The 24,074-nt window shown below is 35.1% G+C and overlaps 1 protein-coding gene and 1 pseudogene across 2 annotated transcripts; both read left to right on the top strand.

Moving 5' to 3' along the window:
- The first annotated feature begins 1,281 nt into the window (after window positions 1-1,281).
- On the top strand, window positions 1,282-14,311 carry LOC7458107 (cucumisin). Of its 2 annotated transcripts, XM_024610139.2 has the most exons (9): window positions 9,740-10,391; window positions 11,192-11,283; window positions 11,399-11,642; window positions 11,764-12,274; window positions 12,443-12,546; window positions 12,675-12,893; window positions 13,003-13,114; window positions 13,195-13,408; window positions 13,568-14,311. In XM_024610139.2, the coding sequence occupies exons 1-9, from the start codon at window positions 10,318-10,320 to the stop codon at window positions 14,089-14,091; spliced, it is 2,094 nt and encodes a 697-aa protein (XP_024465907.1). In that variant the 5' UTR covers window positions 9,740-10,317; the 3' UTR covers window positions 14,092-14,311. The 2 variants fall into 2 exon arrangements, with proteins under 2 accessions (XP_052312135.1, XP_024465907.1); XM_052456175.1 differs by lacking the exons at window positions 9,740-10,391; window positions 11,192-11,283 and adding an exon at window positions 1,282-1,390.
- A 1,236-nt stretch (window positions 14,312-15,547) lies between these two features.
- On the top strand, window positions 15,548-19,432 carry LOC7458106 (cucumisin-like; annotated as a pseudogene).
- The last annotated feature ends 4,642 nt before the right edge of the window (window positions 19,433-24,074 follow it).

Below are 24,074 nucleotides of genomic sequence, written 5' to 3'. Positions count from 1 at the left end.
AGCGATTTCCGAATTTGGCGAGCTTCACAATGACTCCTAATATTTTTGTAATAGAAAAAAAAACGATTGGCTAGCTTAAGATAAGAAGCCGGTGCAGGAGAACAGGATTCAACGACTTGTCTTATTTCTTCTATTTACTATAAAGCGCTCTTCCCATTTGCATGGCATCATCAAGCTAGCAAGCTAGAACTTCTCGCTTTTAGGGGTCTTCTCTGATGGCGAACAATTTCTCATTTTCATGTTTCCTCCTCATCAGCCTCACCTGCAGTCTGTTTAATGGCTGCCATTGCTCATCCGATGAAGACAAGAAGGCACTGTGTTTTATCTCACCATCCTTTCTGTTATTTTATTTTTGCCACAACTTTTTTTTTTTCCATATAATTTCATTACTAAAGGCCATTTTACTGAAAGCAGGTTTATATTGTGTATATGGGTGACCGCCCAAAGAGTGATATTTCTGTATCAGCTCTTCACATCAGCATGCTACAAAACGTCGTGGGCAGGTAACATTTTCATAGTGGAAGAAAACGCACTTGAACTTGCATTAATATCTCTTTTGTGATTGAGCTAATGTGGAAAGCCAAGGAGTTCATTAATTTTTTTCTTTATTACTTACGCTATTTTTTTATTTTTGACAAGCATGATATGAAGTCTCTTGTGAGGTACCAAGATCATATTCGAAAACAGAGTAATATTTCAGTTTTTTAAAAACTAGAGTAAAATAAGGAAATTTAGAATTTTTTTGTTCAAATATAACATTTCTCTATAAAAAAAACTAGTTTTTTATTTTTTCGATTTTTACTTAGTTTGAAAAACACATCTTAAAGGTTCTTTGCAATTTTCCTTTATAATTTTTTCAAATTAAAAAAAAAACATAAACAATACTCTTTTATAAACAAACAATTTTTAATAATATAAGAGATTAAAATTATTTTTTATATTTTCATATTTTGTTATTTGCATAAATTTAATTTTTATCAAAAATCTAATGTAAAGATTTTTTTTGGAGTTAACAATATAACTTTTTCATGATAATTATTAATTTGAGTAAAATAAAACTAATATTATACAAATAGATTATCATGAATATAAATTATTATTATTATTATTATTATAAATTATGGATTTGATTTTCTTATAAAAAATAATTATGATCTTAATGTATTTCTTATTTTGTTTTTTAGAAAAATTCATCTTTGTTTTCAACAAATGAGCACGTTTTTTTTTTATTATTTGAAAAAAAAATTATATTATTGAGCAACACCCTAACCATTTGAATGGATTGTATTTTGATACAGTGGTGCATCAGATTCTTTGCTCTATAGCTACCATAGGAGCTTCAATGGTTTTGTTGCTAAATTGACCAAAGAGGAGAAAGAGAAAATGGCTGGTGGGAAGGCATTATTATCATAAAATATTATTTGAGACACAATCCTATGTTAGCTTATGTAAAGTTTTCATAATAAGTTTCCTTTCCTTTCCTTTTTTTTCCTCTTCAAATTTCAGGCTTGGACGGTGTAGTGTCTGTGTTTCCTAGTCAGAAGAAAAAACTTCACACGACAAGATCATGGGACTTCATGGGCTTCCCCCAGAATGTTACAAGAGCAACTTCTGAAAGCGACATCATTGTGGCAATGCTTGACACAGGGATTTGGCCTGAGTCTGAAAGTTTTAATGGCGAAGGATATGGTCCGCCTCCAAGCAAATGGAAGGGCACTTGCCAGGCATCCTCCAATTTCACTTGCAACAAGTAAAACTCTAAAGCTCTATATAACTTGCACAATGACACACAAGTAAACATATTTTACAGGCTTAAGCAGGATTCAAATAGGCTAATCTGGACTGTCCTAACCTTGTAAAATATCCGCATTTGCTTGCAGTAAGATAATTGGAGCTCGATACTACCATAGCGAAGGAAAAGTAGATCCAGGAGACTTTGCCTCCCCAAGAGATTCAGAAGGCCATGGGACTCACACTGCTTCAACAGCAGCAGGAAGATTGGTTAGTGAGGCAAGCCTACTAGGCCTTGCTACAGGAACAGCACGAGGAGGGGTTCCCTCTGCCCGTATTGCTGCGTACAAGATATGTTGGTCTGATGGCTGCTCAGATGCCGACATTCTTGCAGCTTTTGACGATGCTATTGCAGATGGAGTTGATATAATCTCCCTCTCAGTTGGAGGGTGGCCCATGGACTATTTTGAGGATTCAATTGCAATTGGAGCTTTCCATTCAATGAAAAATGGAATACTCACATCAAACTCTGCTGGTAACTCAGGTCCTGATCCTGAATCAATTTCAAATTGTTCACCTTGGTCTCTGTCTGTGGCTGCTAGCACCATGGATCGAAAGTTTGTGACCCCGGTGACGTTAGGCAATGGAGCCATTTATGAGGTGAGCATGAATGTTTCAGTTCTAAATAAATAAAGGAATATTTAAACTTTAACGGTGCCTCCTTCCACCCTTGAAATTTTTATATAGGAATAGGACTGATTGATCAATATGGCATACTTTGAATTGGTGATTAGACCATAACTGTCGCATTTCCCTTCTTCATGTCAGGGAATCTCCATAAATACTTTTGAGCCTGGAAATATTGTGCCCCCTTTCATTTACGGTGGAGATGCTCCAAACAAGACAGCAGGATACGACGGGTCAGAATCCAGGTAAGAAGAGAATGAAGTTGGATCAACATACTTCAATTGAGAAATGTTAACATCTACGATTCAAGTACAATCAAATACATGGAATGATCCAGTATTGTAAATCTACAAAGTTACAATCAAATACATGGAATGATCCAGTATTGTAAATCTACAAAGTTTATCCTGAAAATGCAGGTATTGCCCCCTGGACTCGTTGAACAGCACTGTGGTGGAAGGGAAAGTCGTTCTTTGTGATCAGATCAGTGGAGGGGAGGAGGCAAGAGCCAGTCATGCAGTTGGATCAATAATGAATGGTGATGATTATTCTGATGTGGCCTTCAGTTTTCCTTTACCAGTTTCATATTTGAGCTCAAGTGATGGAGCTGATCTTTTGAAGTACTTAAACTCAACTAGGTACTGGTATTTTTTTTTTTTTTTTGCCACTGTATATTTGTGAAATTGCAGAAGAAGTTTAAAAAACGTTTGTTCAGTTACTTTCTCGATTCGTTGTGATATCCTTCCAGTGAACCCACGGCAACTATAATGAAGAGCATTGAAACAAAGGATGAAACTGCCCCATTTGTGGTTTCGTTTTCTTCACGAGGGCCTAATCCGATAACAAGTGACCTTCTCAAGGTAAATTGGAAGGATTTCCTCATTTTCTTTCTTCAGCTGCGGACCTCTTCCACTGCTTGTAACTTCTTTACCCTGCACAGCCCGACCTGACTGCCCCAGGAGTGGACATTTTGGCAGCATGGTCTGAAGCAACCACTGTAACAGGAAGCCCAGGGGATACAAGAGTGGTTAAATACAACATAATTTCCGGAACATCTATGTCTTGTCCACATGCATCCGGCGCAGCTGCTTATGTCAAGGCATTTAACCCAACATGGTCTCCTGCTGCCATTAAGTCTGCCCTAATGACAACTGGTAATGGTTTGATTACAGCAACATATTTATTTGAGCGCATGATCTCAGTACTGATATTCAAGGTTTATAGATAAGACCATATAAGACAATATTGAACTAACGTTTAATTTAAGAAACTTCAGCAAAAATATGCAACCGAGTCTCAGTTTCTAATATTCTTTGCAGCTTCTTCCATGAGTTCTAGCATTAACAATGATGCGGAGTTCGCTTATGGATCAGGCCATATAAATCCTGCAAAGGCTATTGATCCTGGTCTAGTATATGATGCTGGAGAGATTGATTATGTTAGATTCTTGTGTGGACAAGGATATAATGCTACACAACTTCTAATAATTACCGGAGATAATAGCACATGTTCTGCAGAAACAAATGGAACTGTGTGGGATCTAAACTACCCATCTTTCGCTCTGTCTGCCAAATCCGGGCTAACTATTACTCGAATCTTCCATAGAACTGTCACAAATGTTGGATCAGCAACATCTACTTACAAGTCAATCACGAACGCTCCAAGTGGACTTAATATCCAAATTGAACCAGATGTCCTTTCCTTCCAGTCTCTTGGGCAACAACTTTCCTTTTGTGTCACGGTTGAAGCAACGTTGGGTCAAACTGTACTGTCTGGATCTTTGGTTTGGGATGATGAGGTGCATCAAGTAAGAAGCCCAGTTGTGGCTAATCCTTCTCATTAAAATCTAGAAATTTACTTTCTTCCAACTAACTAAAGAAATAAACCTGATGACTGTTGTTTCAAATGCATAATAATTCTGTTCCGCAGACGGATTCCTTTGTAATGTTTTTCTCTTACCTTGAGATAAAGTTCAATCTACTCACATGGTAATTAAGTTCTTGTGGATCTAATCTATTAATACAGGGATTGCATGCCTTGCAATTTTACATTTTGCAAATCAAGTGATCCGGTGCCCATTCTCCATATGTTGCTACAGATTTGCATTGCATTTCCAGATACTAAATCCAGCCGGAATAACTGAAGACTTGCTACTTTTATTAGTTAGTTTCCACCTTCAAAATCTGGTCTCTTATCAACAAAGAGTTCCCAGTTTAATTTAACAGATCGTTTTGGTAACCTGATCTTTTCAGAATTACCCTTTTTCGTTTCAAGCAACCAAGCCAGGAAAGGGTTGAGCTAAGTGACCAAAATTAAAAAGTCCGTTGTGAAGTCCCAGCAAAGTTCATTGCTCTTGAAATTCAAGTAATGAAGCAGCGTGTAGCTATAAGAAAGAATAATCAATTTGTTTAATTTCTTAAAAATAACAATTAAATTGTTGGAATAGTAGTTAAAACCGACTTAGATAATGGAATCTAAACTAAATAAAATTGTAAAACATAACTAAGAAATTAATAAAACTAAAAATAACTAGGAAAATAAAAATAAAAATCTGAAACGTCATCTTCTAAACCTAATTTAAACAAGAAAATGATCTCATGTTGTTATAGTTAGCTGACCACTAAAAAAACTGGACCAATAAAATGTGCTTATAAAATGTTAACCTGATCTAATGATTGAATTAGAAATTATATTCATACGTACATTTCATGTAAAAATAATACGTGGATGACTATTTAATTTAGAATCGCCAAGAGAAGCCTGAGAACCTTTGTAATTAATCAATATTTTTTTCAGGATATCATGTGGCACTAGATGACACTGGTATCATGCGTTGTGGTTGGTGGCTTGTAAATTGAACTCATGTGACGAACTGCATCGCTAGCCCTAGTCACCAAAACTAACTCATTAAAACAGCATCGAGCGATACTCACAATCATCGCTTTTATATGAACAAGACACCTAATTATGTACACTCATGTAATAAAGCTAAGACATGAGAGATTACAAGAATGTACAGGGAACACTTTCAGACTATTCTCTTGCAGATCTTGACGGTGTTTTGGGCTTCAGAAATTATATTTTAATATACTGCCGTCTGCTATATTAATTGAGAAAACAGTAAGTGAAATAACGATGCAAGGCAGCGCAAGAACCAGCTATAACACATGATAAATTTAGTGATAAGATACAATGAAATGCTATGTTACAAAATTAACAGGAGTTGACAAAAAATATCATCCTAATTATGACTCTTCGAGTTGATAGGACTTGCTAATTGCTATCATCTTCATTGCCACTACAAGTCTTCAACACTTCCCCTTGTGGTATTCAGTTTGCATGCACTAACAACCAATTAGGTGATTAAAAGAATTTGTGAATAACAATGTCAAGGGGGGTTTTCTGTTTTTACTTCAGTCAATATATATGTTCTTAAACGTTTGGAAAGAGAATCGACCATGCCGGAACCCTAGGACTTTTAACCTTAGCTTAGCCTTTATGACAACATAAAAAGAAAACAAACAAAATACATCTTTTTATGAACGTTTATCATTCAAATTAGATATGTAAATTGACAAAAACACCTTACTAAACACAACAACTTATGAACTTGAACATCAGATCACATCAGTACATGAAAAGAAAGATCAAGAAAACAGGAAATATAGGATCGTCCTTTGCCCTCCTAATACCCATGCGCGTCGTGTCTATGAGCCCACAAATCCTTGCTATCGCTCTTTTCAACTTTGTTTTATCATTCAAACATACCCCTCGTCTATGTGGCTCACCCCGATTCACCAATAAGTCATCTCGATTATACTCCATTGCCCTTGACTACATTTTTTTAAGTTTCAATTGAATTCAAATTCTAATTACAGCCACAAATTTTTAATGCCATATTAATTATACAAACATAGCTAACTAATGAATCAATATTACATTTCACAAACAACTTACGTCCCATTTGAGAATACGGTTTGCACCGCGTTCTCTCAAATCTTGATTATTAAATTTTTATTTAAAATAATTTTTTTTATATTTTTAAATTGTTTTAATATGTTAATATTAAAAATATTTTTTAAAAAATAAAATTTTTTTATTTTAATACATTTCAAATAAAAAATACTTTAAACCACCACAATCCCACAACCCCAGACATTATATTAGTTTTAGAACCCAATTAAATTTTACTTCAGGAAACTACACAGCCAGCTCATATCAATTATAGGCCTTTATTACAGCCCAATATATTTAATGATAAACAACTACCCACTCTATATATCAAGGAGTTATTTTACTACAACTGCTTCATCTCCTTAACTTTCCAAACCCTTTTCGTTGTCATTAACCATGGGGCATTGCTCTTCTCTTTGATTCTCACCCTTCCTCCATCGATTCTCAATTTTCTTACACAATACTTGGATGCTTGGTTGTTCTTGGATTTATGACGTCAGGGTTCTTCTGTATTTCTTTTGAGTCTTTTATTTTTTAGCATCTTAATGTGTTTTATATATATATATGACTCTATTTTGGTAGCCTAAAAGGACCAAGACAATTTCACGGAATGAACATAATCGCGCCTAAGAGTTGTAAGCTCTGTTAGAGTTCTATTTTGAAGCCCGAAACCTGCCCAGGAACAAAAAAGAAAAGAAAAAGAAAGGCGTTATCATTGTATGTTACGTATGACTCAACAGTCTAAACTCTAAGTCACTGGACTTAGCCCATTGTAATCAGCCCACCTTTCCCAGTGTTAAGTGTTAACAAAACACTTGGACATGCGAGAATTCGTCCATCAGGAAATATTTCTGCTGGCAAAAAACCACCTCAAGTCCTTTCTGGCTTGTCAAAGGCCAACGGGTCAGGGATGTGGAAGCTAAAGCTTGATCAGTGATCACAGACCAAACTAAACAAAGCGATTTAACCATACCGGAGTGTAACGAGGTTTTAACCAATACTTGAGTTTCCCAGGACTCATTCAACTAAGAAGTGGTCAAGACTCAAGTTTTCAATTTCTGACTTCACTCAGGCTAGTGGGAGAACATACATTTAACAGAGATCATTAACCTTTTTAAAGTAAGACACTCTTGTTTTATATTTATGTCTCTGTTTGTTTTTGTTTGCTTCAAAAATGTTTTTTTTAAAATATTATTATTATTTTTTCTTTTTTCTTTACTTCAAATTAATATTTTTTTTATGTTTTTAAATTATTTTGATGTGTTGATATTAAAAATAATTTTTAAAAATAAAAAATATTATTTTAATATATTTTTAAATAAAAAATATTTTTTTAAAATAAACCACCCGAATCTTTCAATATCAAAACCAAGTATAATTATTCGGTCTCAGAAAAAAAAACAGACAGGGCGCCATTCATGCAAAACAAAAGGAAATTTATAAAGATAATCATCACAGTTTGGCATCACCTGTGATGAAGCACATCACCTGTCCCGTTCGTCCCTTCGTAGCTCATGGAGTTTTAATTACCAGTTCTTTAATAACACGAAACTTCACAATGTGTAATTTCTTAGGAAGCTCAGCTTTGAATTTTTCATGCCAATGGCAGTTTGAGAGCCGCGGATAGAATTTGTCATGCGCTTGCAATAATATTTTACGAGTCTTCCTATCAAAAAATATTTTTTTCCGGGTCTTATTTAGTGGAAGTTCTTATCCTTTTAAAAATATAATGCACAAACCTTTTCAAATAACCAGCGGTCAAACTCCAAAAAAAAACTAGAGGTCAACCATTAATTGGGATCATTGAAATATGACGAAGTTATCATGACGAAGTTATCATTTGATCCTTGATTTGGGTGGTCTTTTGATGCTTCGATTTTATGCCATGAAAAGAGCTCGAAATTAGATTTCTTCCACAGCCTTTTAATTTCTTCTGCTAAACTTTTTTTCTGTCTCGATTTTGTCAGGTATTCTAACTAACTAGGTTAAATTTTCGCCTTTGACATTGTTCATATGAAGTCATATATCGTCTATATGGGTGACCGGCCTAAGAGTGAATTCTCGGCTTCTTCCCTTCACTTGAACATGCTGCAAGAAGTCACTGGCAGGATATAAATAAAACTACTTGTTTGGCTTCGTTATAAATCTATTATCCTTTTGTTCTTTCATGAACTTTGTTGATCAAATAATCATGAATTTAAATCTTACTATCTCCATTTTAATTAATAAAAATTAAACACAAGTATTAAATGAAAATTATACAAGTACTGTAAATATGTATAAATTTAAAATTTAGAGGCTGTTATAGGGTCATATAAAACCTTTGACAACATGTAACGGGTGTTCAATTTTATAACAGAGGGTGTTATAGGGTAATATAAAACCTTTGACAACATGTAACGGGTGTTCAATTTTATAACAGCTACAACTTACCTGTACAGCAATGTCCAGCGTAGTATCTGTATTTCCTAATAGAAAGAAAAAGCTTCACACAACAAGGTCATGGGACTTCATGGGATTTTCACAAGAAGTTCAAAGGACCAATGTTGAAAACAATATCATTGTTGGGATGCTTGACACCGGGATCTGGCCCGAGTCCGAAAGCTTTAATGATGCAGGATTTGGTCCACCACCGAGCAAATGGAAGGGCTCTTGCCAAGTCTCATCCAATTTCTCTTGCAACAAGTAAATCTAAATATCTTGGCCTGTTTTCATGTAAAATCTTTCTAATTATAATAAATAATCAGTAAGATCAAGTAAAAGAAATATTAACAGCTGCAGCAATATATGTGCTGTCCGTATGCAGTAAAATAATCGGAGCAAAGTATTATCGTAGCGATGGAATGTTCAATCAAAGTGATGTCAAATCTCCAAGGGATTCAGAAGGCCATGGGACACACACTGCTTCTATTGCAGCAGGGGGATCAGTTAGCATGGCAAGCCTGTATGGCCTTGCCCTTGGAACTGCTCGAGGCGGGGTTCCATCAGCTCGTATTGCTGTGTACAAAGAATGCTGGTCAGACGGTTGTTGGGACGCTGACATTCTTGCAGCGTTTGATGATGAAAAAAAAAAATAATAATATATTTTTGAGTAAAAAATATATGGAAAAACAACTATTATTATAATCGTAAACACCCCTAATACTTCAATTATATTTGAATATTTTTTTTTCAAAAATTATAAAATTAATAAAAAAAAATATTGTCGTCGTACCATATCATCACATATTTGAATATATAACTTTAAATCAAATGAACCTCTATTATTATCATATGAACTGTGAAAATAAAACTGTATAACCTTATTCTTCTTTTTCCATAGCTCAAAAAAAAATTCATTAATTGCAGCGTCCGTCATCACCAAGTGGTTAAAACTGAAGATCTCTATTTGAAGATTTAGATCAAACGAAGAGAAAGATGAAAGGAAATAATTCGAGAACAGGATTCAACGACTTGTCTTAAGATTAAAACGGGAGATTAAAAATTAAACACCATACCTGCAGGTTGTTATCTTAAGATGTATAATTAAATCCAGCTGGTGGCAAAACACTCCAAGATTGTCATAGCGATTTCCGAATTTGGCTTAAGATAAGAAGCCGGTGGAGAACAGGATTCAACGACTTGTCTTATTTTTTTTTTCTTCTTCTATTTACTATAAAGCGGTCTTCCCATTTGCATGGCATTATCAAGCTAGCAAGCTAGAACTTCTCGCTTTTGGGGGTCTTCTCTGATGGCAAGCAATTTCTCATTTTCATGTTTCCTCCTCATCAGCCTCACCTGCAGTCTGTTTATTGGCTGCCATTGCTCATCCGATGAAGACAAGAAGGCACTGTGTTTTATCTCACCATCCTTTCTGTTATTTTATTTCTGTCACAACCTTTTTTTTTTTCCATATAATTTCATTACTAAAGGCCATTTTACTGAAAGCAGGTTTATATTGTGTATATGGGTGACCGCCCAAAGAGTGATATTTCTGTATCAGCTCTTCACATCACCAGGCTACAAAACGTCGTGGGCAGGTAACATTTTCATAGTGGAAGAAAACACACTTGAACTTGCATTAATATCTCTTTCGTAATTGATCAGCTAATGTGGAAAGCCAAGGAGTTCATTAATTTATTTATTTATTTACTTACGCAACTTTTTTATTTTTGACAAGCATGATATGAAGTCTTGTGAGGTACCAAGATCATATTCGAAAACAGAGTAATATTTCAGTTTTTAAAAAACTAGAGTAAAATAAGGAAATTTCGAATTTTTTTGTTCAAATATAACATTTCTCTATAAAAAAACTCATTTTTTTTTTTTATTTTTACTTAGTTTGAAAAACACATATTAAAGGTTCTTCGCAATTTTCCTTTATAATTTTTTCATTGTTTTTCAAATAAAAAAAAACATAAACAATACTCTTTTATAAAGAAGCACTTTTTAATAATATAAGAGATTAATTTTTTTATATATTTTTTCATATTTAGTTATTGTCATAAATTTAATTTTTATCAAAAATCTAATGTAAAGATTTTTTTGGAGTTACAATATAACTTTTTTCATGATAATTCTTAATTTGAGTAAAATAAAACTAATATTATACAAATAGATTATCATGAATATAAAATATTAATATTATTATTATAAATTATGGATTTGATTTTCTTATAAAAAATAATTATGATCTTAATGTATTTCTTATTTTGTTTTTTAGAAAAATTCATCTTTGTTTTCAACAAATATTGAGCACGTTTTTTTATTATTATTTGAAAAAAAAATTATATTATTGAGCAACACCCTAACCATTTGAATGGATTGTATTTTGATACAGTGGTGCATCAGATTCTTTGCTCTATAGCTACCATAGGAGCTTCAATGGTTTTGTTGCTAAATTGACCAAAGAGGAGAAAGAGAAAATGGCTGGTGGGAAGGCATTATTATCATAAAATATTATTTGAGACACAATCCTATGTTAGCTTATGTAAAGTTTTCATAATAAGTTTCCTTTCCTTTCCTTTTTTTCCCCTTCAAATTTCAGGCTTGGACGGTGTAGTGTCTGTGTTTCCTAGTCAGAAGAAAAAACTTCACACGACAAGATCATGGGACTTCATGGGCTTCCCCAAGAATGTTACAAGAGCAACTTCTGAAAGCGACATCATTGTGGCAATGCTTGACACAGGGATTTGGCCCGAGTCTGAAAGTTTTAATGACGAAGGATATGGTCCGCCTCCAAGCAAATGGAAGGGCACTTGCCAGGCATCCTCCAATTTCACTTGCAACAAGTAAAAGTCTAAAGCTCTATATAACTTGCACAATGACACACAAGTAAACACAAGTAAGCAGGATTCAAACAGGCTAATCTGGATTTTCCTAACCTTGTAACATATCCGCAATTGCTTGCAGTAAGATAATTGGAGCTCGATACTACCATAGCGAAGGAAAAGTAGAACCAGGAGACTTTGCCTCCCCAAGAGATTCAGAAGGCCATGGGACTCACACTGCTTCAACAGCAGCAGGAAGATTGGTTAGTGAGGCAAGCCAACTAGGCCTTGCTACAGGAACAGCACGAGGAGGGGTTCCCTCTGCCCGTATTGCTGTGTACAAGATATGTTGGTCTGATGGCTGCTCAGATGCCGACATTCTTGCAGCTTTTGACGATGCTATTGCAGATGGAGTTGATATAATCTCCCTCTCAGTTGGAGGGTGGCCCATGGACTATTTTGAGGATTCAATTGCTATTGGAGCTTTCCATTCAATGAAAAATGGAATACTCACATCAAACTCTGCTGGTAACTCAGGTCCTGATCCTGAATCAATTTCAAATTGTTCACCTTGGTCTCTGTCTGTGGCTGCTAGCACCATGGATCGAAAGTTTGTGACACCGGTGATGTTAGGCAATGGAGCCATTTATGAGGTGAGCATGAATGTTTCAGTTCTAAATAAATAAAGGAATATTTAAACTTTAACGGTGCCTCCTTCCACCCTTGAAATTTTTATATAGGAATAGGACTGATTGATCAATATGGCATACTTTGAATTGGTGATTAGACCATAACTGTAGCATTTCCCTTCTTCATGTCAGGGAATCTCCATAAATACTTTTGAGCCTGGAAATATTATGCCCCCTTTCATTTACGGTGGAGATGCTCCAAACAAGACAGCAGGATACAACGGGTCAGAATCCAGGTAAGAAGAGAATGAAGTTGAATCAACATACTTCAATTGAGAAATGTTAACATCTACGATTCAAGTACAATCAAATACATGGAATGATCCAGTATTGTAAATCTACAAAGTTTATCCTGAAAATGCAGGTATTGCCCCCTGGACTCGTTGAACAGCACTGTGGTGGAAGGGAAAGTCGTTCTTTGTGATCAGATCAGTGGAGGGGAGGAGGCAAGAGCCAGTCATGCAGTTGGATCAATAATGAATGGTGACGATTATTCGGATGTGGCCTTCAGTTTTCCTTTACCAGTTTCGTATTTGAGCTCAAGTGATGGAGCTGATCTTTTGAAGTACTTAAACTCAACTAGGTACTGGTAATTTTAATTTTTTTGGCCATTGTATATTTGTGTAATTGCAGAAGAAGTTTAAAAAACGTTTGTTCAGTTACTTTCTCGATTCGTTGTGATATCCTTCCAGTGAACCAACCGCAACTATAATGAAGAGCATTGAAATAAAGGATGAAACTGCCCCATTTGTGGTTTCGTTTTCTTCACGAGGGCCTAATCCGATAACAAGTGACCTTCTCAAGGTAAATTGGAAGGATTTCCTCATTTTCTTTCTTCAGCGGCGGACCTCTTCCACTGCTTGTAACTTCTCTACCCTGCGCAGCCCGACCTGACTGCCCCAGGAGTGCACATTTTGGCAGCATGGTCTGAAGCAACCACTGTAACAGGAAGCCCAGGGGATACAAGAGTGGTTAAATACAACATAATTTCCGGAACATCTATGTCTTGTCCACATGCATCCGGCGCAGCTGCTTATGTCAAGGCATTTAACCCATCATGGTCTCCTGCTGCCATTAAGTCTGCCCTAATGACAACTGGTAATGGTTTGATTACAGCAACATATTTATTTGAGCGCATGATCTCAGTGATATTCAAGGTTTATAGATAAGACCATATAAGACATTGAACTAACGTTTAATTTAAGAAACTTCAGCAAAAATATGCAACCGAGTCTCAGTTTCTAATATTCTTTGCAGCCTCTTCCATGAGTTCTAGCATTAACAATGATGCGGAGTTCGCTTATGGATCAGGCCATATAAATCCTGCAAAGGCTATTGATCCTGGTCTAGTATATGATGCTGGAGAGATTGATTATGTTAGATTCTTGTGTGGACAAGGATATAATGCTACACAACTTCTACTAATTACCGGAGATAATAGCACATGTTCTGCAGAAACAAATGGAACTGTGTGGGATCTAAACTACCCATCTTTCGCTCTGTCTGCCAAATCCGGGAAAACTATTACTCGAGTCTTCCATAGAACTGTCACAAATGTTGGATCAGCAACATCTACTTACAAGTCAATCACGAACGCTCCAAGTGGACTTAATATCCAAATTGAACCAGATGTCCTTTCCTTCCAGTCTCTTGGGCAACAACTTTCCTTTTGTGTCACGGTTGAAGCTACGTTGGGTAAAACTGTACTGTCTGGATCTTTGGTTTGGGAAGATGGGGTGCATCAAGTAAGAAGCCCAGTTGTGGCTAATCCTTCTCATTAAAATCTAGAAATTTACTTTCTTCCAACTAACTAAAGAAATAAACCTGATGACTGTTGTTTCAAATGCATAATAATTCTGTTCCGCAGACAGATTACTTTGTAATGTTTTTCTCTTACCTTGAGATAAAGTTCAATCTACTTACATGGTAATTAAGTTCTTGTGGATCAAATCTATTAATACAGGGATTGCAAGCCTTGCAATTTTACATTTTGCAAATCAAGTGATCCGGTGCCCATTCTCCATATGTTGCTACAGAGTTGCATTGCATTTCCAAATACTAAATCCAGCCAGAATAACTGAAGACTTGCTACTTTTATTACTTAGTTTCCACCTTCAAAATCTGGTCTCTTATCAACAAAGAGTTCCCAGTTTAATTTAACAGATCGTTTCGGTAACCTGATCTTTTCAGAAATACCCTTTTTCGTTTCAAGTAACCAAGCCAGGAAAGGGTTGAGCTAAGTGACCAAAATTAATAAGTCCGTTTTGAAGTCCCAGCAAAATTCAGTTTAACCAGCTCTTGAAATTCAAGTAATGAAGCAGCGTGTAGCTATAAGAAAGAAACTTGTGTTTCTGGAACCCCTAGCTTTTATATGATAGAGAAAACTCTGAATTGAAAAGTTATGAATAATTAATTTGATCTCATGTGGTTATAGTTAGCTAACCACCAAAAAATGTAAAATGTTATAATGGTTACTGAGGTTTATATGGTCGTTAAATTTAGGGCTCGTAAGATTAGTCGAGCTGCGCGCAATCTGGCCCGGACACCCATGTTAATAAAAAGAATATAAAATGTTCTTATAAATTTTAACACGATGCAATAATTGGATTAGAAATTATATCTGTTTCTTGATTCATCTAGATTTTTTAATATATTTTATGTAAAAATAATACGTGGATGACTATTTAATTTAGAATCGCCAAGAGAAGCCTAAGAACCTTTGTAATTAATCAATAAATTTTTCAGGATATCATGTGGCCAAAATCCTAGATGACACTGGTATCATGTGCTGTGGTTGGTGGCTTGTAAATCGAACTCGTGTGACGAACCGCATCGCTAGCCTTAGTCACCAAAACAAACTCATTAAAACAGCATCGAGCGATACTCATAAATTCACAATCATCGCTCTTACATTAACAAGACATCTAATTATGAACACTCTGTAATAAAGCTAAGACATGGGAGAATACAAGAATGTACCAAAAAAAGGGAACACTTTCAGACTATTCTCTTGCAGATCCTGACGGTTTTTAGGGCTTCAGAAATTATATTTTAATATACTGCCGTCTGCTATAGAGCTCTTCAGTAAATTAATTGAGCTAAAAAAAAAGTCAGTGAAATAACGATGCAAGGCAGCGCATCAACCAGCTATAACACATGATAAATTTAGTGATAAGATACACTGAAATGCCATGTTACAAAATTAACAGGAGTTGACAAAAAAATATCATCCTAATTATGACTCTTCGAGTTGATATAGGACTTGCTATCATCTTCATTGCCACTACAAGTCTTCAACACTTCCCCTTGTGGTATTCAGTTTGCATGCACTAACAACCAATTAGGTGATTAAAAGAATTTTTGAATAACAATGTCAAGGGGGGTTTTCTGTTTTTACTTCAGTCAATATGTTCTTAAACGTTTGGAAAGGGAATCGATCATGCCGGAACCCTAGGAATTCATGACCCTTGTATTTTGGTCACATTTTTTTTGAGTCTATAATCCCATCCCCCCCCCCCCCCCCCCCCCCCTCCGCGCGCCTTTCCCAGCTTTGAAAAATGACGTAGCCTGCTTATCAGTTGCCATGGCACATCGAATGACGACAGGCAAACACTTTACTCCTGTGCATCTGCAAGTTGCGCTTTTATCTTCATGTTTTTTCCTGTCATTTTTTCCTTTTTCTGAACAAATTTTTAATATTAAAATCGGGTTTGATTTTTCGACTTGAAGTCCATTCCTTCTTAAATAGTGCTTCCAGTACTCGTGACGACTTTGGCAATAGCAGAACGTCAGAGTTCATTAGAGCCTCCACATTTCATTTATAAGTTTGTATACTATTAGAAAATTAATAGAGCTCTAAGATTACTGGTAAATACTGTTCAAAAAGAAAAAAAAATTACTGCTGAATACTAATCATTTTGTGGCAGCAGGTTTATATCGTATACTTGGGTGACCGTCCAAGGGTGATTTCTCTGCATCAGCTCTCCACACCAGCATGCTAGAAGAAGTTGTTGTCAGGTTATTGACATTGTTTAACACTGATTAATAGCTCATTGTATTCCAGGAGTAAACAAATAAATGGTGTGACATTGACGGTTTTTAGGCATATCTTGTATATTGCTCTACGCGACAAGAATATTTTTATCTTTTTTCAGAATACAAATTACAGATCAATTTTAGCACTAGAAATGGAAATCAAATGAAGAAATTAAAGAGGCCTCAAAAGTCATAGAAAGGTTGTTTTCAGGTTTTTGCCAGTTGATTGCTCTCAATACTTCAAATCAAAGTTTATCTAGTTCAAAAGTAGCATTTACACAGAGAGAAGATATACCGGCAATGTTACAATTAACATAACCAAATAGAAGCCATCTCATGTTTGGACAGACAAGATCTATAACAAAACATGTCTATATGTGCAAGAAAGGGTACTTTATTTTGATTTTGATTTTAACTTGTTTACTGTATTGCATTGATCAGCGCATCAGAGTCTAAACTCTACAGCTACCAAAGAAGCTTCAATGGATTTGCTGCAAAGTTGACCAATGAAGAGATGCTTAAGATATCTGGTAAGAAGACTACAATTTCTTAGAAGATTTATATTTAAAAATGGAAACAGATTTCATGATAAGGCTGTAACACTGGGACCCTATTCAGCCATGGAAGGAGTGGTGTCTGTCTTCCCCAATGAAAGGAAACAACCCCATACAACAAGGTCGTGGGACTTCATGGGCTTCTCCCAGCATGTTAGAAGAGTTAATACTGAAAGTAACATCGTTGTTGGAATGCTTGACACGGGAATTTGGCCAGAATCTGAAAGTTTTAGTGATGAAGGATTTGGTCCACCTCCAAAGAAATGGAAGGGCAGTTGCCAAAATTTCACTTGCAACAAGTAAACCCTTTAAATTCTAAGTGATCTAACACATACTCGTAAATACTATATTGTGATACATTGCTAACCATTAGGATCTGCAATGTATGTACAGTAAAATAATCGGAGCTCGATACTACCGTGCCGATGGAATCTTTGGTAAAGATGATATTGTATCGCCAAGAGATACAGAAGGGCATGGGACTCACACTGCATCAACTGCAGCAGGGAACTTAGTTACTGGGGCAAACATGGCAGGCCTTGCCTCAGGAACAGCTCGAGGAGGGGCTCCTTCTGCTCGCATTGCTGTGTACAAGATTTGTTGGTTCGATGGCTGTTATGATGCGCTGACATTCTTGCAGCATTTGATGATGCTATTGCCGATGGAGTTGATATAATTTCTCTTTCTGTTGGAGGATTTGCTCCTAGAGAGTATTTTAATGATTCGAAAGCAATTGCAGCTTTCCACGCGATGAAGAATGGTAATTCAGGTCCTGATCTTGCAACAATCACCAATGTCTCGCCTTGGTTTCTCTATGTGGCTGCTAGCACAATAGATAGGAAATTTGTGGCTAAGGTCATGTTAGGAAACGGAGCCTTTTATGAGGTGAGCCAGATGCATGAAACTGTTCCGTTCAAACAAGCTACATCAAAATCTAAAGTACCATTGAATAAAAAACAACCATTTTTCGACATGCAGGGAACCTCTATAAATACTTTTAGACTTGAGCATGATACGCACCCTATAGTCTATGCTGGAGACGTCCCAAATACCAAAGAAGGATACAATGAGTCCATATCCAGGTGTAATGGGAAACGAGATTGATCATGTTGATCCAATAATGGCTTTATTCAAAAGTATGCCATATTTTCACACATGAGATGGCTAAACATTGTAATTAATTGTTTAATGCAGGTACTGCTACAAAGGCTCACTGGACAAGAAATTGGTGAAAGGGAAAATAGTTCTTTGTGATTCAATTGGTGATGGACTGGCAGCATCAGAAGCAGGAGCTGTTGGTACTATAATGCTGGATGGATATTACGAAGATGTGGCCTTCAATTTCTCTTTACCAGTTCTCACTTGGGGTTGAGTGGGTGATGGACTTGATATTTCAAAATATGTGAACAAGGCTAGGTATTTTCCTTCAATTGCACAGTCCTGGTGGTGAAAGTGCAGATAAAGCCTACAGACATGGTACTAATTCAATTGCTTTATTTTGATATTTCAACAGAAAACCAACAGCAACAATATTCAAGAGCATCCAACGAGAGGATGATTTGGCTCCATATGTAGTTTCATTTTCATCAAGAGGTCCTAATCCTATAACAAGTGACATTATCAAGGTAAATTGAAATCCATTTTTCCTCTAACATGCCTCCTCTTGTTTCCCTGTATTAACTTGTGAACCTTGTGCAGCCTGACCTAGCAGCCCCTGGAGCAGACATTTTGGCAGCATGGCCGCAAGGTAACACTGTAACAGGGTTGCAGGGGGATAGAAGAGTAGTTCGATACAATATAATCTCTGGCACATCCATGGCTTGCCCACATGCAACTGGAGCAGCAGCTTACATCAAGTCCTTTCACCCGACATGGTCTCCTGCCGCCATAAAGTCTGCTCTAATGACAACAGGTAATGATTTTACCAAGGGCTACAATCTTCAAATGTTTTTATACATGCAAGAAAACCCAAAAAGTGCTAAAGTGTGGGGTTTTCTTTTCCTGTGCAGCTTTTTCCATGAGTGCTGAGACTAACCCTGAAGCAGAGTTTGGATATGGATCAGGACACATAAATCCTGTGAAGGCCATTAACCCTGGCCTAATATACGATGCTGGAGAGGAGGACTATGTTAGATTCTTGTGTGGACAAGGTTATAGCAATAAACAACTAAGACTTGTTAAAGGGGATGACTCCAGCTGTTCTGAAGTAACAAAAGAAGCTGTCTGGAATCTGAACTACCCGTCTTTAGGTTTATCTGTCCGGTCTGGTCACTCAATAACCCGTGTCTTTCATAGAATTGTGACAAATGTTGAGTCACCTGAGTCCAGTTACAAGGCAATTGTGAAAGCTCCAAACGGGCTTAAGATAAAAGTAACCCCTAAGGCCCTCAGATTCAAGTACGTTGGGCAAATCAAATCCTTTGTCGTCACCGTGAAAGCCAAGCTCGGCGAAACTGCCATTTCTGGTGCTTTAATTTGGGATGATGGAGAGCATCAAGTGAGAAGCCCTGTTGTTGCCCATGTTTCATTGTAATGATTCTAGATGGGTTATGTAATGAATATTTGATTGTATTCTCTTCCAATTAATAATTTTTTTTCCACCTGAAGAATTCAGGGATTTTTTTTCTTTCACGTCTCCAGTTTTTTTTTTATTATTATTATTAAAATGAAGGGCAAGCTCTCCAGGCAAGTTTTTACTGCTAGTGTTTAGCTGCATTTAATTAGAGTTGAGCCCCTTTCTTTTTGAACACGACGAGTAGTCCCAGACCCAGATGGGCTCAGAATTACATCGTGAGCTTCTAACCCAGTATACAGGAAGTGGGCCCCGAGCCGGCAAGGAGAATATAGTAAACAGCCCACGGACGAGGCCAAAGCCCTGCAGGAGGATGTGAGAATACTGTAAATCCATGAACCATTCTTGCTAGCACATATGGTTGCCAAAGTGTATGTTATACACGAATCAAGTTTTTATCGTAAAATTTAAGAAATTTAGATGTTAATATTCTATTCATCAATTTTTAAGTATTTACTAATCAAGTATTATTTATTATTCAAAATAAAATAAAATAAAATAATATATATATAAATATTTAAGATATGCGTGTATGTATCAAATAACAAAATTATAAATATATAAAGGTTAAGTTCGGACAAGATTTCGGGTTGAAGTTGATAATATATAAATTATATTTATTACACATAAAAAAAATAACTAATAAAAAAATTATCCATTTTGTATCAGATTGAATTGGAATCCATCGGATTCAAGTTAAATTAATAACTCTAAGCACAATAGGCACAAACAAAATACAATAATATCAAATAGGCCCTTTTAAGATATTTTTTCACAATTAATTTATATCCATGTAAAATTGAATAAAAACCAAGACAATTGGCGCCGTGGATTGAAAGTAACTCCTAATCGTGTTCAATCATGGCGGAGCCGGGACAAGACTGCTTGAATTAGTTCTGATTGGCAACGAGAAACACAACACATATACATACATCCCCATGCACCACGATATCATCTAGTTCATATTGGCAACGAGAAAACACTGCACATATACATACATCCCCAGGCACCAAATGTAGACAGAAAATGCTATTGTGGGTAGGAGATTCTTCAAAGAATACATCCCCCATGCATTTTCTGTCTACACTTGGCTATATTTCGATCGGTACTGTACGTTGGTACTGACTTTCATTAATGGTCTTGCTCCTTCGAAGAAGTACTTGTTTGGAAACCATGACTTTTGAATTGGATAAGGTTGGAAACTAGCCAGTGTGAACAACTACAGGCTCGAATCTGAGTTCTAAGGGGTCCAGAGACTTATTCTTTGAAGAATTCCTTGCATTGTGAACTCACAATTAGGAAGAGAATTTCTAGTGAAATTAGGAAAGTAAAACAGCTGCACCGCTTCAGTTTCTTCAACATATAGGACTCGCAGGCCACGTGAAAAAGTTGTTCAAGGAACACAGTCCAATTTCTATATATGTGGTTATGCGCAAATAGAACCCTCTAGAACTCTGGATGTTATCAGACAAACGCATGAAATCTTCGACTTTTCTCCTTTAGAAAGTCCTCTTTTCCTTGAATTAACTGCGAAGTCTGATCCCATTTCCTTTAACGGACAAACTGTAGGACGGGCTTTGCCATTCTAGAACGATCAAGTCTAGCCAGTTAATATTGAAAAAAAAACTAAAAACAAAATCAACTCGAAATATGCATTTCTTTGAGAGAAAAAATGAGTTTGAAACGCTACTCTGATCATTTTTCCTAATAGATGCCGCCTTTCTCCCTCACCAAGTTTCGTGATGCGTCAAAAAAAAGAAAAAAGATTTGAAAACTCCTTATGCCATTTTCAAACATAATCGAGAATATATCAAGTGAATACCATCAATTCAAGGGGGGAGTGAAACAAAAATAGAGAAGAAGATGGGAAAGATTCCATGTTTTATAGAGAAATTAATGAACTTGCAGTGGAAGTCTCCTTAATCTCCAATTCATAAATTCTATAATTTGATTTATAAAAGAAAATCACAAATTCTTTTATTTCAACTCCGACCGGCCATTGATATTCTGAAACGGCATGTCCTTCCATGGATGTTGTGCTCATTGAAATTCAGAGATCCCACGAACTGAATGCAAGATTAAAGAGTAAAAAGAACCAGGTAGCCAGCTGAATTTTATGGAGACTTTATGAAACTAACTTCTCTGGCTTTAAAAATAGAAAAGAAGAATGCCATCAGCCAAAACGTCAGTGGATCAGATCACCGATGGTGCATGATCGTTTCATGAAATCATCTGTATTCACTGCCCTGCTTAATAACAACAAATGCTGGATACTCCACTAAACTTATTGGTTAGTAATTAAATTGTTTGGGTTTTAATTTACTCTTATGTAGTTAAATATTTCAAAAATAAATTGATATACTCTTGCAACTTGCAAAGCTCAAGCATGAGATTTCACAACAAATTAGGTGACAATGAGTGCCAGAAAGGATTTTATTATCTTTTATATTTATTATTTTTATTTTAGTATCAAGGGAGGATTTTATTGATGTTTTTGAAATATTGTATGCAAGGAGCTGGTACATTGATAAAAAATAAATAAAAGATTGTTTTTGAAATGATGGCTAATCTTTTGGAGACATTTTTTTTTTAATTTTAATAATTAATAAATTTTTTTTACATTGATAATACATTTAGTTTAATTAATACATTTAGGATTTTAATAATAAATATTTTTAATTAATTAAAATATTTTTTTATTTAAAAGTTATTATAAGTATTTAAAAATATTTAATTTCCTTATAATAGAACACTTAGTTGATATTATTAATAAATATCCTGATTTTTACTTGATTGATTAATTCTTTTTTATTTTTTAACCAAAATATTAAATAAAGTTCAATGAATGTATTTAATGATGAGTACCCTGAAAGTATAAGTTGTTCTTTCCACATGTTCATGGGATTAACTTGTACATACACTTAATTATTGCATGAAATGATTCTGGAAGAAGAAGAAAAAATCCAAGACGTTAAAGCGTCGAAATGGAGCTTACGGGTGCATTACGTCTTTACCTTCGTCAGCACAATCCCAAAGATATTTTTACTAAATTCTTTTTTTTTTATGAGAATGTTTGCTTTTTTAACCTGCCCTGACTGTGAATGTGTGACATGCCTTTTTTATTTTTTATTTTTAGAATGACTTCTGCCTCCTTGGACCTCGTCAATGAAGTGATCACAAAAAAAATATTTTAGAAATGATGGGTAAATAACGAGGAAGAAGGCAGGTAAATTAAATTAATTGTTGATAAAAGTTAATTATTATATATAATCATAGTCCAACGCATAAAATCTTAGAATCTTCTGGAACAGAACTGCTGAGTCAGGGTAAATAATTCGTCTTTTTGGTTGCCCGTAAAAGAAGTCCAATTTTTGTCTTGACTGAGATAGAGATAAATAATTAAGCATGCGTAAATTTATGGGTGAGTTTCAGTCAAGATGGTCAAGATGGTCAAGTCTATGTTTCCGGTTTCCGGTTGGTATATATTGAAACACGCGCTGCATGAGCATGTTAGAATTGTAAAATATTTTTTATTTAAAAACAGTCAAAATATTTTTTATGTTTTTATATTAAAACAATTAAAAATATAAAAAAATATTTTTTTAATTTTTTTAAAAAAACACTATTTCACTATCTTTCTTATCTACGTACCCCGTGGCCAACGTTTTGATCTTAAGTTCTTAACCATTTCAAAACCCTTCAACACGATGCAATTAATAATGACAAAATGCGTGTATATGTATAGTTAATTTCTCTCCATATATTTAATCTATATATTTTTTTAAGGATTAAAAAATAAATTTAATTTTAATATACAAAAGCTAATTTAAACATATCGCATGGCACGAAACGAAAGAAATATTATCCCCGCATGTATATATTGTAATAAATCATGTTATATAAGAATGATTTTTGTTAAACAATCGTGTTAATAACTAGAGAAAAACCATGCACTCCCTTGAAGTCTCGAAAAGTTCAATTTGGGAGTGCCCAATAAAAAAGTATTCAGAAAGTTGTTCAAAAGTTGTTCAAACTGTGTTTTTTTAAAAAAATTAAAATTAATTTTTTTATGTTATTAAATTATTTTAATATGCTGATATCAAAAATAATTTTTAAAAATTAAAAAATATATATTATTTTGATATATTTTTAAACAAAAAATTAATACTTTAAACCACAATAACTTTTATACTCTCAAACAACAACCATGTATCTGCTATTCAAGAAGCACAGGTTTGTGAGCATCATATATATATATATATATATGTTATATAATCCTCCAAATATGGACTATGTAATAGCTTGGTAATGAGGTGTTAGTTAAAATAATATTGTAATTGAATTAATATTATATTTTTTTATTTTAAAATAAATAAATAAAGTTTAAAAATTAATTATAAAACATTTGACATTAATTAATTGGCATAGTGAAAGTTATTATTAACTTTGCAAAAAAAATTCCTAGAACAATTGTCCTTATAAAAAATATGGGCACATTCCTTGGATTTCATGGCACCTTCTCTTGGTTGATAGGAAGCCTCTTCCGGTCTTGCCATTGGCCTCCTCGCAAATGACTCACAATCTTTTTGAGGTTGTTCGATTT

This window comes from Populus trichocarpa, chromosome 10 (genome assembly GCF_000002775.5).
Source record: "Populus trichocarpa isolate Nisqually-1 chromosome 10, P.trichocarpa_v4.1, whole genome shotgun sequence".
Classification (NCBI taxonomy): Eukaryota; Viridiplantae; Streptophyta; class Magnoliopsida; order Malpighiales; family Salicaceae; genus Populus; species Populus trichocarpa.
Note: the sequence above shows the minus strand (reverse complement) of the source record. Positions and strands in the feature narration are given on the sequence as shown.